The sequence below is a fragment of the Strongylocentrotus purpuratus genome, unplaced genomic scaffold (assembly GCF_000002235.5).
Source record: "Strongylocentrotus purpuratus isolate Spur 01 unplaced genomic scaffold, Spur_5.0 spur5_scaffold_18, whole genome shotgun sequence".
NCBI lineage: Eukaryota > Metazoa > Echinodermata > Echinoidea > Camarodonta > Strongylocentrotidae > Strongylocentrotus > Strongylocentrotus purpuratus.
In genome coordinates this window covers 6,840,902-6,860,681 of record NW_022145603.1, presented here as the reverse complement: position 1 = coordinate 6,860,681, position 19,780 = coordinate 6,840,902, and the positions used below count along the sequence as shown (strand labels likewise).

General features: G+C 31.1%; 3 protein-coding genes across 3 annotated transcripts; all 3 read left to right on the top strand.

Moving 5' to 3' along the window:
- The first annotated feature begins 250 nt into the window (after window positions 1-250).
- LOC105441825 (fibropellin-1-like) lies at window positions 251-8,153 on the top strand. The gene is made up of 11 exons (XM_030989456.1): window positions 251-281; window positions 1,090-1,203; window positions 1,906-2,019; window positions 2,725-2,838; window positions 3,543-3,656; window positions 4,359-4,472; window positions 5,177-5,290; window positions 5,994-6,107; window positions 6,810-6,923; window positions 7,627-7,740; window positions 8,143-8,153. The coding sequence occupies exons 1-11, from the start codon at window positions 251-253 to the stop codon at window positions 8,151-8,153; spliced, it is 1,068 nt and encodes a 355-aa protein (XP_030845316.1).
- Window positions 8,154-11,719: 3,566 nt separating this feature from the next.
- On the top strand, window positions 11,720-13,871 carry LOC105441817 (delta-like protein C). The gene is made up of 4 exons (XM_030989455.1): window positions 11,720-11,827; window positions 12,528-12,641; window positions 13,345-13,458; window positions 13,861-13,871. Exons 1-4 carry the CDS (start codon window positions 11,797-11,799, stop codon window positions 13,869-13,871), a joined length of 270 nt encoding a protein of 89 aa, XP_030845315.1. The 5' UTR covers window positions 11,720-11,796.
- Window positions 13,872-15,797: 1,926 nt separating this feature from the next.
- LOC105441818 (delta-like protein C) lies at window positions 15,798-19,584 on the top strand. Its single transcript, XM_011673323.2, has 6 exons — window positions 15,798-15,905; window positions 16,609-16,722; window positions 17,427-17,540; window positions 18,243-18,356; window positions 19,057-19,170; window positions 19,574-19,584. The coding sequence occupies exons 1-6, from the start codon at window positions 15,875-15,877 to the stop codon at window positions 19,582-19,584; spliced, it is 498 nt and encodes a 165-aa protein (XP_011671625.2). The 5' UTR covers window positions 15,798-15,874.
- The last annotated feature ends 196 nt before the right edge of the window (window positions 19,585-19,780 follow it).

Below are 19,780 nucleotides of genomic sequence, written 5' to 3'. Positions count from 1 at the left end.
ACAAATGAATTAATTCAAATTAAAAATGACATTATTAGCCCTTAAAATGCCAGTTTTTTTTTTTGATTTTTCTGTTATCCGCTAAATGAAAATAAATATATCAACAATGAAATGTTATTCTCGTCACTTTTATCCCATTTATTGTGATTGGAACTCATTTTGCACAGATATCGACGATTGTAATCCTGACCCCTGTGAGAATGGAGGAACTTGTACTGATGGAGTGAACGACTATACTTGTGCCTGCGAAATGGGCTATGCTGGAAAAGATTGCGAAACAAGTAAGACATTGAGTCAAAACAAATTACAAACTTTCATACATACACTTTTTATGTAAAGTAATTGCAACTTGCTCATCAAGACATTATAGATAAAGAGCGAACAAGGAAATGAAATGAAAGAAACCTTTAGTCATTAGTGAGAAAAATCTCGCAGGTTTTCCTTTATTCAGAGTCGACAGGAGTGAATTTAGAGACCAAGATATTAGGGTGTCCTACCTGTTAGTGTAGACCTGTTAGTCATTAGTGAGAAAAATCTCGCAGGTTTTCCTTTATTCAGAGTCGACAGGAGTGAATGTAGAGACAAAGATATTAGGGTGTCCCACCTTTTGTGTAGAAATAAGGGAAACTACACTCTTAATCATCTCAAGTTGAAACATGGTAAACGGAAGTGCATGGTCATTTAAAGAACAGATTTGAAATCGTGATTAACACAACAATCTTTCCTAACAATATTTTTTGTTTAAATAAGAACAAAAACGTTTGCTTTAGTGACCCTTTCTGTCTGGCAGGGACACACTAAGTTTTCTCTGACAATGATATTCTTTTCATGAATATATTTTCTTGCTAAGTCCTCGATTTTGGAAGAATTTTTATTTCTTCAAGATATATTTAGTTGATCAATTTCAATTGAATAATGTATGAATAGTTTTACAAATTAATTAATTCAAATTAAAAATGACATTATTAGCCCTTAAAATGCCAGTTTTTTTTTTCTGTTATCCGCTAAATGAAAATAAATATATCAACAATGAAATGTTATTCTCGTCATTTTATCCCATTTATTGTGATTGGAACTCATTTTGAACAGATATCGACGATTGTAATCCTGACCCCTGTGAGAATAGAGGAACTTGTACTGATAGAGTGAACGACTATACTTGTGCCTGCGAAATGGGCTATGCTGGAAAAGATTGCGAAACAAGTAAGACATTGAGTCAAAACAAATTACAAACTTTCATACATACACTTTTTATGTAAAGTAATTGCAACTTGCTCATCAAGACATTATAGATAAAAAGCGAACAAGGAAATGAAATGAAAGAAACCTTTAGTCATTAGTGAGAAAAATTTCGCAGGTTTTTCTTTATTCAGAGTCGACAGGAGTGAATGTAGAGACAAAGATATTAGGGTGTCCCATCTGTTTGTGTAGAAATAAGGGAAACTACACTCTTAATCATCTCAAGTTAAAACATGGTAAACGGAAGTGCATGGTCATTTAAAGAACAGATTTGAAATTGTGATTAACACAACAATCTTTCCTAATATATATTTTTTTTTTAAAGGAACAAAAACGTTTGCTTTAGTGACTCTTTCTGTCGGGCAGGAGCACTCTAAGTTTTCTCTGACAATGATATTCTTTTCATGAATATATTTTCGTGCTAAGTCCTCAATTTTGGAATTTTTTTAATTTCTTCAAGATATATTTAGTTGATCAATTTCAATTGAATAATGTATGAATAGTTTTACAAATGAATTAATTCAAATTAAAAATGACATTATTAGCCCATAAAATGCCAGTTTTTTTTTTCTGTTATCCGCTAAATGAAAATAAATATATCAACAATGAAATGTTATTCTCGTCACTTTTATCCCATTTATTGTGATTGGAACTCATTTTGAACAGATATCGACGATTGTAATCCTGACCCCTGTGAGAATAGAGGAACTTGTACTGATAGAGTGAACGACTATACTTGTGCCTGCGAAATGGGCTATGCTGGAAAAGATTGCGAAACAAGTAAGACATTGAGTCAAAACAAATTACAAACTTTCATACATACACTTTTTATGTAAAGTAATTGCAACTTGCTCATCAAGACATTATAGAAAAAAAGCGAACAAGGAAATGAAATGAAAGAAACCTTTAGTCATTAGTGAGAAAAATTTCGCAGGTTTTTCTTTATTCAGAGTCGACAGGAGTGAATGTAGAGACAAAGATATTAGGGTGTCCCATCTGTTTGTGTAGAAATAAGGGAAACTACACTCTTAATCATCTCAAGTTGAAACATGGTAAACGGAAGTGCATGGTCATTTAAAGAACAGATTTGAAATTGTGATTAACACAACAATCTTTCCTATTAAATATATATTTTTTTTTTTAAGGAACAAAAACGTTTGCTTTAGTGACCCTTTCTGTCGGGCAGGAGCACTCTAAGTTTTCTCTGACAATGATATTCTTTTCATGAATATATTTTCTTGCTAAGTCCTCGATTTTGGAAGAATTTTTATTTATTCAAGATATATTTAGTTGATCAATTTCAATTGAATAATGTATGAATACTTTTACAAATGAATTAATTCAAATTAAAAATGACATTATTAGCCCTTAAAATGCCATTTTTTTTTTCTGTTATCTGCTAAATAAAAATAAATATATCAACAATGAAATGTTATTCTCGTCACTTTTATCCCATTTATTGTGATTGGAACTCATTTTGAACAGATATCGACGATTGTAATCCTGACCCCTGTGAGAATGGAGGAACTTGTACTGATAGAGTGAACGACTATACTTGTGCCTGCGAAATGGGCTATGCTGGAAAAGATTGCGAAACAAGTAAGACATTGAGTCAAAACAAATTACAAACTTTCATACATACACTTTTTATGTAAAGTAATTGCAACTTGCTCATCAAGACATTATAGATAAAGAGCGAACAAGGAAATGAAATGAAAGAAACCTTTAGTCATTAGTGAGAAAAATTTCGCAGGTTTTTCTTTATTCAGAGTCGACAGGAGTGAATGTAGAGACAAAGATATTAGGGTGTCCCATCTGTTTGTGTAGAAATAAGGGAAACTACACTCTTAATCATCTCAAGTTGAAACATGGTAAACGGAAGTGCATGGTCATTTAAAGAACAGATTTGAAATTGTGATTAACACAACAATCTTTCCTAACAATATTTTTTGTTTAAATAAGAACAAAAACGTTTGCTTTAGTGACCCTTTCTGTCGGGCAGGGACACACTAAGTTTTCTCTGACAATGATATTCTTTTCATGAATATATTTTCTTGCTAAGTCCTCGATTTTGGAAGAATTTTTATTTCTTCAAGATATATTTAGTTGATCAATTTCAATTGAATAATGTATGAATAGTTTTACAAATGAATTAATTCAAATTAAAAATGACATTATTAGCCCTTAAAATGCCAGTTTTTTTTTTTCTGTTATCCGCTAAATGAAAATAAATATATCAACAATGAAATGTTATTCTCGTCACTTTTATCCCATTTATTGTGATTGGAACTCATTTTGAACAGATATCGACGATTGTAATCCTGACCCCTGTGAGAATGGAGGAACTTGTACTGATAGAGTGAACGACTATACTTGTGCCTGCGAAATGGGCTATGCTGGAAAAGATTGCGAAACAAGTAAGACATTGAGTCAAAACAAATTACAAACTTTCATACATACACTTTTTATGTAAAGTAATTGCAACTTGCTCATCAAGACATTATAGATAAAAAGCGAACAAGGAAATGAAATGAAAGAAACCTTTAGTCATTAGTGAGAAAAATTTCGCAGGTTTTTCTTTATTCAGAGTCGACAGGAGTGAATGTAGAGACAAAGATATTAGGGTGTCCCATCTGTTTGTGTAGAAATAAGGGAAACTACACTCTTAATCATCTCAAGTTAAAACATGGTAAACGGAAGTGCATGGTCATTTAAAGAACAGATTTGAAATTGTGATTAACACAACAATCTTTCCTAATATATATTTTTTTTTTAAAGGAACAAAAACGTTTGCTTTAGTGACTCTTTCTGTCGGGCAGGAGCACTCTAAGTTTTCTCTGACAATGATATTCTTTTCATGAATATATTTTCGTGCTAAGTCCTCGATTTTGGAATTTTTTTAATTTCTTCAAGATATATTTAGTTGATCAATTTCAATTGAATAATGTATGAATAGTTTTACAAATGAATTAATTCAAATTAAAAATGACATTATTAGCCCATAAAATGCCAGTTTTTTTTTTCTGTTATCCGCTAAATGAAAATAAATATATCAACAATGAAATGTTATTCTCGTCACTTTTATCCCATTTATTGTGATTGGAACTCATTTTGAACAGATATCGACGATTGTAATCCTGACCCCTGTGAGAATAGAGGAACTTGTACTGATAGAGTGAACGACTATACTTGTGCCTGCGAAATGGGCTATGCTGGAAAAGATTGCGAAACAAGTAAGACATTGAGTCAAAACAAATTACAAACTTTCATACATACACTTTTTATGTAAAGTAATTGCAACTTGCTCATCAAGACATTATAGAAAAAAAAGCGAACAAGGAAATGAAATGAAAGAAACCTTTAGTCATTAGTGAGAAAAATTTCGCAGGTTTTTCTTTATTCAGAGTCGACAGGAGTGAATGTAGAGACAAAGATATTAGGGTGTCCCATCTGTTTGTGTAGAAATAAGGGAAACTACACTCTTAATCATCTCAAGTTGAAACATGGTAAACGGAAGTGCATGGTCATTTAAAGAACAGATTTGAAATTGTGATTAACACAACAATCTTTCCTATTAAATATATATTTTTTTTTTAAGGAACAAAAACGTTTGCTTTAGTGACCCTTTCTGTCGGGCAGGAGCACTCTAAGTTTTCTCTGACAATGATATTCTTTTCATGAATATATTTTCTTGCTAAGTCCTCGATTTTGGAAGAATTTTTATTTATTCAAGATATATTTAGTTGATCAATTTCAATTGAATAATGTATGAATACTTTTACAAATGAATTAATTCAAATTAAAAATGACATTATTAGCCCTTAAAATGCCATTTTTTTTTCTGTTATCTGCTAAATAAAAATAAATATATCAACAATGAAATGTTATTCTCGTCACTTTTATCCCATTTATTGTGATTGGAACTCATTTTGAACAGATATCGACGATTGTAATCCTGACCCCTGTGAGAATGGAGGAACTTGTACTGATAGAGTGAACGACTATACTTGTGCCTGCGAAATGGGCTATGCTGGAAAAGATTGTGAAACAAGTAAGACATTGAGTCAAAACAAATTACAAACTTTCATGCATACACTTTTTATGTAAAGTAATTGCAACTTGCTCATCAAGACATTATAGATAAAGAGCGAACAAGGAAATGAAATGAAAGAAACCTTTAGTCATTAGTGAGAAAAATTTCGCAGGTTTTTCTTTATTCAGAGTCGACAGGAGTGAATGTAGAGACAAAGATATTAGGGTGTCCCATCTGTTTGTGTAGAAATAAGGGAAACTACACTCTTAATCATCTCAAGTTAAAACATGGTAAACGGAAGTGCATGGTCATTTAAAGAACAGATTTGAAATTGTGATTAACACAACAATCTTTCCTAACAATACTTTTTTTTTAAATAAGAACAAAAACGTTTGCTTTAGTGACCCTTTCTGTCTGGCAGGGACACACTAAGTTTTCTCTGACAATGATATTCTTTTCATGAATATATTTTCTTGCTAAGTCCTCGATTTTGGAAGAATTTTTATTTCTTCAAGATATATTTAGTTGATCAATTTCAATTGAATAATGTATGAATAGTTTTACAAATGAATTAATTCAAATTAAAAATGACATTATTAGCCCTTAAAATGCCAGTTTTTTTTTTCTGTTATCCGCTAAATGAAAATAAATATATCAACAATGAAATGTTATTCTCGTCACTTTTATCCCATTTATTGTGATTGGAACTCATTTTGAACAGATATCGACGATTGTAATCCTGACCCCTGTGAGAATAGAGGAACTTGTACTGATAGAGTGAACGACTATACTTGTGCCTGCGAAATGGGCTATGCTGGAAAAGATTGCGAAACAAGTAAGACATTGAGTCAAAACAAATTACAAACTTTCATACATACACTTTTTATGTAAAGTAATTGCAACTTGCTCATCAAGACATTATAGATAAAAAGCGAACAAGGAAATGAAATGAAAGAAACCTTTAGTCATTAGTGAGAAAAATTTCGCAGGTTTTTCTTTATTCAGAGTCGACAGGAGTGAATGTAGAGACAAAGATATTAGGGTGTCCCATCTGTTTGTGTAGAAATAAGGGAAACTACACTCTTAATCATCTCAAGTTAAAACATGGTAAACGGAAGTGCATGGTCATTTAAAGAACAGATTTGAAATTGTGATTAACACAACAATCTTTCCTAATATATATTTTTTTTTTAAAGGAACAAAAACGTTTGCTTTAGTGACTCTTTCTGTCGGGCAGGAGCACTCTAAGTTTTCTCTGACAATGATATTCTTTTCATGAATATATTTTCTTGCTAAGTCCTCGATTTTGGAATTTTTTTAATTTCTTCAAGATATATTTAGTTGATCAATTTCAATTGAATAATGTATGAATAGTTTTACAAATGAATTAATTCAAATTAAAAATGACATTATTAGCCCATAAAATGCCAGTTTTTTTTTTCTGTTATCCGCTAAATGAAAATAAATATATCAACAATGAAATGTTATTCTCGTCACTTTTATCCCATTTATTGTGATTGGAACTCATTTTGAACAGATATCGACGATTGTAATCCTGACCCCTGTGAGAATAGAGGAACTTGTACTGATAGAGTGAACGACTATACTTGTGCCTGCGAAATGGGCTATGCTGGAAAAGATTGCGAAACAAGTAAGACATTGAGTCAAAACAAATTACAAACTTTCATACATACACTTTTTATGTAAAGTAATTGCAACTTGCTCATCAAGACATTATAGAAAAAAAGCGAACAAGGAAATGAAATGAAAGAAACCTTTAGTCATTAGTGAGAAAAATTTCGCAGGTTTTTCTTTATTCAGAGTCGACAGGAGTGAATGTAGAGACAAAGATATTAGGGTGTCCCATCTGTTTGTGTAGAAATAAGGGAAACTACACTCTTAATCATCTCAAGTTGAAACATGGTAAACGGAAGTGCATGGTCATTTAAAGAACAGATTTGAAATTGTGATTAACACAACAATCTTTCCTATTAAATATATATTTTTTTTTTAAAGGAACAAAAACGTTTGCTTTAGTGACCCTTTCTGTCGGGCAGGAGCACTCTAAGTTTTCTCTGACAATGATATTCTTTTCATGAATATATTTTCTTGCTAAGTCCTCGATTTTGGAAGAATTTTTATTTATTCAAGATATATTTAGTTGATCAATTTCAATTGAATAATGTATGAATACTTTTACAAATGAATTAATTCAAATTAAAAATGACATTATTAGCCCTTAAAATGCCATTTTTTTTCTGTTATCTGCTAAATAAAAATAAATATATCAACAATGAAATGTTATTCTCGTCACTTTTATCCCATTTATTGTGATTGGAACTCATTTTGAACAGATATCGACGATTGTAATCCTGACCCCTGTGAGAATGGAGGAACTTGTACTGATAGAGTGAACGACTATACTTGTGCCTGCGAAATGGGCTATGCTGGAAAAGATTGTGAAACAAGTAAGACATTGAGTCAAAACAAATTACAAACTTTCATGCATACACTTTTTATGTAAAGTAATTGCAACTTGCTCATCAAGACATTATAGATAAAGAGCGAACAAGGAAATGAAATGAAAGAAACCTTTAGTCATTAGTGAGAAAAATTTCGCAGGTTTTTCTTTATTCAGAGTCGACAGGAGTGAATGTAGAGACAAAGATATTAGGGTGTCCCATCTGTTTGTGTAGAAATAAGGGAAACTACACTCTTAATCATCTCAAGTTAAAACATGGTAAACGGAAGTGCATGGTCATTTAAAGAACAGATTTGAAATTGTGATTAACACAACAATCTTTCCTAATATATATTTTTTTTTTAAAGGAACAAAAACGTTTGCTTTAGTGACTCTTTCTGTCGGGCAGGAGCACTCTAAGTTTTCTCTGACAATGATATTCTTTTCATGAATATATTTTCGTGCTAAGTCCTCAATTTTGGAATTTTTTTAATTTCTTCAAGATATATTTAGTTGATCAATTTCAATTGAATAATGTATGAATAGTTTTACAAATGAATTAATTCAAATTAAAAATGACATTATTAGCCCATAAAATGCCAGTTTTTTTTTTCTGTTATCCGCTAAATGAAAATAAATATATCAACAATGAAATGTTATTCTCGTCACTTTTATCCCATTTATTGTGATTGGAACTCATTTTGAACAGATATCGACGATTGTAATCCTGACCCCTGTGAGAATAGAGGAACTTGTACTGATAGAGTGAACGACTATACTTGTGCCTGCGAAATGGGCTATGCTGGAAAAGATTGCGAAACAAGTAAGACATTGAGTCAAAACAAATTACAAACTTTCATACATACACTTTTTATGTAAAGTAATTGCAACTTGCTCATCAAGACATTATAGAAAAAAAGCGAACAAGGAAATGAAATGAAAGAAACCTTTAGTCATTAGTGAGAAAAATTTCGCAGGTTTTTCTTTATTCAGAGTCGACAGGAGTGAATGTAGAGACAAAGATATTAGGGTGTCCCATCTGTTTGTGTAGAAATAAGGGAAACTACACTCTTAATCATCTCAAGTTGAAACATGGTAAACGGAAGTGCATGGTCATTTAAAGAACAGATTTGAAATTGTGATTAACACAACAATCTTTCCTATTAAATATATATTTTTTTTTAAAGGAACAAAAACGTTTGCTTTAGTGACCCTTTCTGTCGGGCAGGAGCACTCTAAGTTTTCTCTGACAATGATATTCTTTTCATGAATATATTTTCTTGCTAAGTCCTCGATTTTGGAAGAATTTTTATTTATTCAAGATATATTTAGTTGATCAATTTCAATTGAATAATGTATGAATACTTTTACAAATGAATTAATTCAAATTAAAAATGACATTATTAGCCCTTAAAATGCCATTTTTTTTCTGTTATCTGCTAAATAAAAATAAATATATCAACAATGAAATGTTATTCTCGTCACTTTTATCCCATTTATTGTGATTGGAACTCATTTTGAACAGATATCGACGATTGTAATCCTGACCCCTGTGAGAATGGAGGAACTTGTACTGATAGAGTGAACGACTATACTTGTGCCTGCGAAATGGGCTATGCTGGAAAAGATTGTGAAACAAGTAAGACATTGAGTCAAAACAAATTACAAACTTTCATGCATACACTTTTTATGTAAAGTAATTGCAACTTGCTCATCAAGACATTATAGATAAAGAGCGAACAAGGAAATGAAATGAAAGAAACCTTTAGTCATTAGTGAGAAAAATTTCGCAGGTTTTTCTTTATTCAGAGTCGACAGGAGTGAATGTAGAGACAAAGATATTAGGGTGTCCCATCTGTTTGTGTAGAAATAAGGGAAACTACACTCTTAATCATCTCAAGTTGAAACATGGTAAACGGAAGTGCATGGTCATTTAAAGAACAGATTTGAAATTGTGATTAACACAACAATCTTTCCTATTAAATATATTTTTTTTTTTAAAGGAACAAAAACGTTTGCTTTAGTGACTCTTTCTGTCGGGCAGGAGCACACTAAGTTTTCTCTGACAATGATATTCTTTTCATGAATATATTTTCTTGCTAAGTCCTCGATTTTGGATTTTTTTTTATTTCTTCAAGATATATTTAGTTGATCAATTTCAATTGAATAATGTATGAATAGTTTTACAAATGAATTAATTCAAATTAAAAATGACATTATTAGCCCATAAAATGCCAGTTTTTTTTTTCTGTTATCCGCTAAATGAAAATAAATATATCAACAATGAAATGTTATTCTCGTCACTTTTATCCCATTTATTGTGATTGGAACTCATTTTGAACAGATATCGACGATTGTAATCCTGACCCCTGTGAGAATAGAGGAACTTGTACTGATAGAGTGAACGACTATACTTGTGCCTGCGAAATGGGCTATGCTGGAAAAGATTGCGAAACAAGTAAGACATTGAGTCAAAACAAATTACAAACTTTCATACATACACTTTTTATGTAAAGTAATTGCAACTTGCTCATCAAGACATTATAGAAAAAAAGCGAACAAGGAAATGAAATGAAAGAAACCTTTAGTCATTAGTGAGAAAAATTTCGCAGGTTTTTCTTTATTCAGAGTCGACAGGAGTGAATGTAGAGACAAAGATATTAGGGTGTCCCATCTGTTTGTGTAGAAATAAGGGAAACTACACTCTTAATCATCTCAAGTTGAAACATGGTAAACGGAAGTGCATGGTCATTTAAAGAACAGATTTGAAATTGTGATTAACACAACAATCTTTCCTATTAAATATATATTTTTTTTTTAAGGAACAAAAACGTTTGCTTTAGTGACCCTTTCTGTCGGGCAGGAGCACTCTAAGTTTTCTCTGACAATGATATTCTTTTCATGAATATATTTTCTTGCTAAGTCCTCGATTTTGGAAGAATTTTTATTTATTCAAGATATATTTAGTTGATCAATTTCAATTGAATAATGTATGAATACTTTTACAAATGAATTAATTCAAATTAAAAATGACATTATTAGCCCTTAAAATGCCATTTTTTTTTTCTGTTATCTGCTAAATAAAAATAAATATATCAACAATGAAATGTTATTCTCGTCACTTTTATCCCATTTATTGTGATTGGAACTCATTTTGAACAGATATCGACGATTGTAATCCTGACCCCTGTGAGAATGGAGGAACTTGTACTGATAGAGTGAACGACTATACTTGTGCCTGCGAAATGGGCTATGCTGGAAAAGATTGTGAAACAAGTAAGACATTGAGTCAAAACAAATTACAAACTTTCATGCATACACTTTTTATGTAAAGTAATTGCAACTTGCTCATCAAGACATTATAGATAAAGAGCGAACAAGGAAATGAAATGAAAGAAACCTTTAGTCATTAGTGAGAAAAATTTCGCAGGTTTTTCTTTATTCAGAGTCGACAGGAGTGAATGTAGAGACAAAGATATTAGGGTGTCCCATCTGTTTGTGTAGAAATAAGGGAAACTACACTCTTAATCATCTCAAGTTAAAACATGGTAAACGGAAGTGCATGGTCATTTAAAGAACAGATTTGAAATTGTGATTAACACAACAATCTTTCCTAACAATATTTTTTTTTTAAATAAGAACAAAAACGTTTGCTTTAGTGACCCTTTCTGTCTGGCAGGGACACACTAAGTTTTCTCTGACAATGATATTCTTTTCATGAATATATTTTCTTGCTAAGTCCTCGATTTTGGAAGAATTTTTATTTCTTCAAGATATATTTAGTTGATCAATTTCAATTGAATAATGTATGAATAGTTTTACAAATGAATTAATTCAAATTAAAAATGACATTATTAGCCCTTAAAATGCCAGTTTTTTTTTTTCTGTTATCCGCTAAATGAAAATAAATATATCAACAATGAAATGTTATTCTCGTCACTTTTATCCCATTTATTGTGATTGGAACTCATTTTGAACAGATATCGACGATTGTAATCCTGACCCCTGTGAGAATAGAGGAACTTGTACTGATAGAGTGAACGACTATACTTGTGCCTGCGAAATGGGCTATGCTGGAAAAGATTGCGAAACAAGTAAGACATTGAGTCAAAACAAATTACAAACTTTCATACATACACTTTTTATGTAAAGTAATTGCAACTTGCTCATCAAGACATTATAGATAAAAAGCGAACAAGGAAATGAAATGAAAGAAACCTTTAGTCATTAGTGAGAAAAATTTCGCAGGTTTTTCTTTATTCAGAGTCGACAGGAGTGAATGTAGAGACAAAGATATTAGGGTGTCCCATCTGTTTGTGTAGAAATAAGGGAAACTACACTCTTAATCATCTCAAGTTAAAACATGGTAAACGGAAGTGCATGGTCATTTAAAGAACAGATTTGAAATTGTGATTAACACAACAATCTTTCCTAATATATTTTTTTTTTAAAGGAACAAAAACGTTTGCTTTAGTGACTCTTTCTGTCGGGCAGGAGCACTCTAAGTTTTCTCTGACAATGATATTCTTTTCATGAATATATTTTCGTGCTAAGTCCTCAATTTTGGATTTTTTTTAATTTCTTCAAGATATATTTAGTTGATCAATTTCAATTGAATAATGTATGAATAGTTTTACAAATGAATTAATTCAAATTAAAAATGACATTATTAGCCCATAAAATGCCAGTTTTTTTTTTCTGTTATCCGCTAAATGAAAATAAATATATCAACAATGAAATGTTATTCTCGTCACTTTTATCCCATTTATTGTGATTGGAACTCATTTTGAACAGATATCGACGATTGTAATCCTGACCCCTGTGAGAATAGAGGAACTTGTACTGATAGAGTGAACGACTATACTTGTGCCTGCGAAATGGGCTATGCTGGAAAAGATTGCGAAACAAGTAAGACATTGAGTCAAAACAAATTACAAACTTTCATACATACACTTTTTATGTAAAGTAATTGCAACTTGCTCATCAAGACATTATAGAAAAAAAGCGAACAAGGAAATGAAATGAAAGAAACCTTTAGTCATTAGTGAGAAAAATTTCGCAGGTTTTTCTTTATTCAGAGTCGACAGGAGTGAATGTAGAGACAAAGATATTAGGGTGTCCCATCTGTTTGTGTAGAAATAAGGGAAACTACACTCTTAATCATCTCAAGTTGAAACATGGTAAACGGAAGTGCATGGTCATTTAAAGAACAGATTTGAAATTGTGATTAACACAACAATCTTTCCTATTAAATATATATTTTTTTTTTAAAGGAACAAAAACGTTTGCTTTAGTGACCCTTTCTGTCGGGCAGGAGCACTCTAAGTTTTCTCTGACAATGATATTCTTTTCATGAATATATTTTCTTGCTAAGTCCTCGATTTTGGAAGAATTTTTATTTATTCAAGATATATTTAGTTGATCAATTTCAATTGAATAATGTATGAATACTTTTACAAATGAATTAATTCAAATTAAAAATGACATTATTAGCCCTTAAAATGCCATTTTTTTTCTGTTATCTGCTAAATAAAAATAAATATATCAACAATGAAATGTTATTCTCGTCACTTTTATCCCATTTATTGTGATTGGAACTCATTTTGAACAGATATCGACGATTGTAATCCTGACCCCTGTGAGAATGGAGGAACTTGTACTGATAGAGTGAACGACTATACTTGTGCCTGCGAAATGGGCTATGCTGGAAAAGATTGTGAAACAAGTAAGACATTGAGTCAAAACAAATTACAAACTTTCATGCATACACTTTTTATGTAAAGTAATTGCAACTTGCTCATCAAGACATTATAGATAAAGAGCGAACAAGGAAATGAAATGAAAGAAACCTTTAGTCATTAGTGAGAAAAATTTCGCAGGTTTTTCTTTATTCAGAGTCGACAGGAGTGAATGTAGAGACAAAGATATTAGGGTGTCCCATCTGTTTGTGTAGAAATAAGGGAAACTACACTCTTAATCATCTCAAGTTAAAACATGGTAAACGGAAGTGCATGGTCATTTAAAGAACAGATTTGAAATTGTGATTAACACAACAATCTTTCCTAATATATATTTTTTTTTTAAAGGAACAAAAACGTTTGCTTTAGTGACTCTTTCTGTCGGGCAGGAGCACTCTAAGTTTTCTCTGACAATGATATTCTTTTCATGAATATATTTTCGTGCTAAGTCCTCAATTTTGGAATTTTTTTAATTTCTTCAAGATATATTTAGTTGATCAATTTCAATTGAATAATGTATGAATAGTTTTACAAATGAATTAATTCAAATTAAAAATGACATTATTAGCCCATAAAATGCCAGTTTTTTTTTTCTGTTATCCGCTAAATGAAAATAAATATATCAACAATGAAATGTTATTCTCGTCACTTTTATCCCATTTATTGTGATTGGAACTCATTTTGAACAGATATCGACGATTGTAATCCTGACCCCTGTGAGAATAGAGGAACTTGTACTGATAGAGTGAACGACTATACTTGTGCCTGCGAAATGGGCTATGCTGGAAAAGATTGCGAAACAAGTAAGACATTGAGTCAAAACAAATTACAAACTTTCATACATACACTTTTTATGTAAAGTAATTGCAACTTGCTCATCAAGACATTATAGAAAAAAAGCGAACAAGGAAATGAAATGAAAGAAACCTTTAGTCATTAGTGAGAAAAATTTCGCAGGTTTTTCTTTATTCAGAGTCGACAGGAGTGAATGTAGAGACAAAGATATTAGGGTGTCCCATCTGTTTGTGTAGAAATAAGGGAAACTACACTCTTAATCATCTCAAGTTGAAACATGGTAAACGGAAGTGCATGGTCATTTAAAGAACAGATTTGAAATTGTGATTAACACAACAATCTTTCCTATTAAAATATATTTTTTTTTTAAAGGAACAAAAACGTTTGCTTTAGTGACCCTTTCTGTCGGGCAGGAGCACTCTAAGTTTTCTCTGACAATGATATTCTTTTCATGAATATATTTTCTTGCTAAGTCCTCGATTTTGGAAGAATTTTTATTTATTCAAGATATATTTAGTTGATCAATTTCAATTGAATAATGTATGAATACTTTTACAAATGAATTAATTCAAATTAAAAATGACATTATTAGCCCTTAAAATGCCATTTTTTTTCTGTTATCTGCTAAATAAAATAAATATATCAACAATGAAATGTTATTCTCGTCACTTTTATCCCATTTATTGTGATTGGAACTCATTTTGAACAGATATCGACGATTGTAATCCTGACCCCTGTGAGAATGGAGGAACTTGTACTGATAGAGTGAACGACTATACTTGTGCCTGCGAAATGGGCTATGCTGGAAAAGATTGTGAAACAAGTAAGACATTGAGTCAAAACAAATTACAAACTTTCATGCATACACTTTTTATGTAAAGTAATTGCAACTTGCTCATCAAGACATTATAGATAAAGAGCGAACAAGGAAATGAAATGAAAGAAACCTTTAGTCATTAGTGAGAAAAATTTCGCAGGTTTTTCTTTATTCAGAGTCGACAGGAGTGAATGTAGAGACAAAGATATTAGGGTGTCCCATCTGTTTGTGTAGAAATAAGGGAAACTACACTCTTAATCATCTCAAGTTAAAACATGGTAAACGGAAGTGCATGGTCATTTAAAGAACAGATTTGAAATTGTGATTAACACAACAATCTTTCCTAATATATTTTTTTTTTTAAAGGAACAAAAACGTTTGCTTTAGTGACTCTTTCTGTCGGGCAGGAGCACTCTAAGTTTTCTCTGACAATGATATTCTTTTCATGAATATATTTTCTTGCTAAGTCCTCAATTTTGGAATTTTTTTAATTTCTTCAAGATATATTTAGTTGATCAATTTCAATTGAATAATGTATGAATAGTTTTACAAATGAATTAATTCAAATTAAAAATGACATTATTAGCCCATAAAATGCCAGTTTTTTTTTTTCTGTTATCCGCTAAATGAAAATAAATATATCAACAATGAAATGTTATTCTCGTCACTTTTATCCCATTTATTGTGATTGGAACTCATTTTGAACAGATATCGACGATTGTAATCCTGACCCCTGTGAGAATAGAGGAACTTGTACTGATAGAGTGAACGACTATACTTGTGCCTGCGAAATGGGCTATGCTGGAAAAGATTGCGAAACAAGTAAGACATTGAGTCAAAACAAATTACAAACTTTCATACATACACTTTTTATGTAAAGTAATTGCAACTTGCTCATCAAGACATTATAGAAAAAAAAGCGAACAAGGAAATGAAATGAAAGAAACCTTTAGTCATTAGTGAGAAAAATTTCGCAGGTTTTTCTTTATTCAGAGTCGACAGGAGTGAATGTAGAGACAAAGATATTAGGGTGTCCCATCTGTTTGTGTAGAAATAAGGGAAACTACACTCTTAATCATCTCAAGTTGAAACATGGTAAACGGAAGTGCATGGTCATTTAAAGAACAGATTTGAAATTGTGATTAACACAACAATCTTTCCTATTAAATATATATTTTTTTTTTAAAGGAACAAAAACGTTTGCTTTAGTGACCCTTTCTGTCGGGCAGGAGCACTCTAAGTTTTCTCTGACAATGATATTCTTTTCATGAATATATTTTCTTGCTAAGTCCTCGATTTTGGAAGAATTTTTATTTATTCAAGATATATTTAGTTGATCAATTTCAATTGAATAATGTATGAATACTTTTACAAATGAATTAATTCAAATTAAAAATGACATTATTAGCCCTTAAAATGCCATTTTTTTTCTGTTATCTGCTAAATAAAATAAATATATCAACAATGAAATGTTATTCTCGTCACTTTTATCCCATTTATTGTGATTGGAACTCATTTTGAACAGATATCGACGATTGTAATCCTGACCCCTGTGAGAATAGAGGAACTTGTACTGATAGAGTGAACGACTATACTTGTGCCTGCGAAATGGGCTATGCTGGAAAAGATTGCGAAACAAGTAAGACATTGAGTCAAAACAAATTACAAACTTTCATACATACACTTTTTATGTAAAGTAATTGCAACTTGCTCATCAAGACATTATAGATAAAAAGCGAACAAGGAAATGAAATGAAAGAAACCTTTAGTCATTAGTGAGAAAAATTTCGCAGGTTTTTCTTTATTCAGAGTCGACAGGAGTGAATGTAGAGACAAAGATATTAGGGTGTCCCATCTGTTTGTGTAGAAATAAGGGAAACTACACTCTTAATCATCTCAAGTTAAAACATGGTAAACGGAAGTGCATGGTCATTTAAAGAACAGATTTGAAATTGTGATTAACACAACAATCTTTCCTAACAATACTTTTTTTTTTAAATAAGAACAAAAACGTTTGCTTTAGTGACCCTTTCTGTCTGGCAGGGACACACTAAGTTTTCTCTGACAATGATATTCTTTTCATGAATATATTTTCTTGCTAAGTCCTCGATTTTGGAAGAATTTTTATTTCTTCAAGATATATTTAGTTGATCAATTTCAATTGAATAATGTATGAATAGTTTTACAAATGAATTAATTCAAATTAAAAATGACATTATTAGCCCTTAAAATGCCAGTTTTTTTTTTCTGTTATCCGCTAAATGAAAATAAATATATCAACAATGAAATGTTATTCTCGTCACTTTTATCCCATTTATTGTGATTGGAACTCATTTTGAACAGATATCGACGATTGTAATCCTGACCCCTGTGAGAATAGAGGAACTTGTACTGATAGAGTGAACGACTATACTTGTGCCTGCGAAATGGGCTATGCTGGAAAAGATTGCGAAACAAGTAAGACATTGAGTCAAAACAAATTACAAACTTTCATACATACACTTTTTATGTAAAGTAATTGCAACTTGCTCATCAAGACATTATAGATAAAAAGCGAACAAGGAAATGAAATGAAAGAAACCTTTAGTCATTAGTGAGAAAAATTTCGCAGGTTTTTCTTTATTCAGAGTCGACAGGAGTGAATGTAGAGACAAAGATATTAGGGTGTCCCATCTGTTTGTGTAGAAATAAGGGAAACTACACTCTTAATCATCTCAAGTTAAAACATGGTAAACGGAAGTGCATGGTCATTTAAAGAACAGATTTGAAATTGTGATTAACACAACAATCTTTCCTAATATATATTTTTTTTTTAAAGGAACAAAAACGTTTGCTTTAGTGACTCTTTCTGTCGGGCAGGAGCACTCTAAGTTTTCTCTGACAATGATATTCTTTTCATGAATATATTTTCGTGCTAAGTCCTCAATTTTGGAATTTTTTTAATTTCTTCAAGATATATTTAGTTGATCAATTTCAATTGAATAATGTATGAATAGTTTTACAAATGAATTAATTCAAATTAAAAATGACATTATTAGCCCATAAAATGCCAGTTTTTTTTTTCTGTTATCCGCTAAATGAAAATAAATATATCAACAATGAAATGTTATTCTCGTCACTTTTATCCCATTTATTGTGATTGGAACTCATTTTGAACAGATATCGACGATTGTAATCCTGACCCCTGTGAGAATAGAGGAACTTGTACTGATAGAGTGAACGACTATACTTGTGCCTGCGAAATGGGCTATGCTGGAAAAGATTGCGAAACAAGTAAGACATTGAGTCAAAACAAATTACAAACTTTCATACATACACTTTTTATGTAAAGTAATTGCAACTTGCTCATCAAGACATTATAGAAAAAAAGCGAACAAGGAAATGAAATGAAAGAAACCTTTAGTCATTAGTGAGAAAAATTTCGCAGGTTTTTCTTTATTCAGAGTCGACAGGAGTGAATGTAGAGACAAAGATATTAGGGTGTCCCATCTGTTTGTGTAGAAATAAGGGAAACTACACTCTTAATCATCTCAAGTTGAAACATGGTAAACGGAAGTGCATGGTCATTTAAAGAACAGATTTGAAATTGTGATTAACACAACAATCTTTCCTATTAAATATATTTTTTTTTAAAGGAACAAAAACGTTTGCTTTAGTGACCCTTTCTGTCGGGCAGGAGCACTCTAAGTTTTCTCTGACAATGATATTCTTTTCATGAATATATTTTCTTGCTAAGTCCTCGATTTTGGAAGAATTTTTATTTATTCAAGATATATTTAGTTGATCAATTTCAATTGAATAATGTATGAATACTTTTACAAATGAATTAATTCAAATTAAAAATGACATTATTAGCCCTTAAAATGCCATTTTTTTTCTGTTATCTGCTAAATAAAAATAAATATATCAACAATGAAATGTTATTCTCGTCACTTTTATCCCATTTATTGTGATTGGAACTCATTTTGAACAGATATCGACGATTGTAATCCTGACCCCTGTGAGAATGGAGGAACTTGTACTGATAGAGTGAACGACTATACTTGTGCCTGCGAAATGGGCTATGCTGGAAAAGATTGTGAAACAAGTAAGACATTGAGTCAAAACAAATTACAAACTTTCATGCATACACTTTTTATGTAAAGTAATTGCAACTTGCTCATCAAGACATTATAGATAAAGAGCGAACAAGGAAATGAAATGAAAGAAACCTTTAGTCATTAGTGAGAAAAATTTCGCAGGTTTTTCTTTATTCAGAGTCGACAGGAGTGAATGTAGAGACAAAGATATTAGGGTGTCCCATCTGTTTGTGTAGAAATAAGGGAAACTACACTCTTAATCATCTCAAGTTAAAACATGGTAAACGGAAGTGCATGGTCATTTAAAGAACAGATTTGAAATTGTGATTAACACAACAATCTTTCCTAATATATATATTTTTTTTTAAAGGAACAAAAACGTTTGCTTTAGTGACTCTTTCTGTCGGGCAGGAGCACTCTAAGTTTTCTCTGACAATGATATTCTTTTCATGAATATATTTTCGTGCTAAGTCCTCAATTTTGGAATTTTTTTAATTTCTTCAAGATATATTTAGTTGATCAATTTCAATTGAATAATGTATGAATAGTTTTACAAATGAATTAATTCAAATTAAAAATGACATTATTAGCCCTTAAAATGCCAGTTTTTTTTTCTGT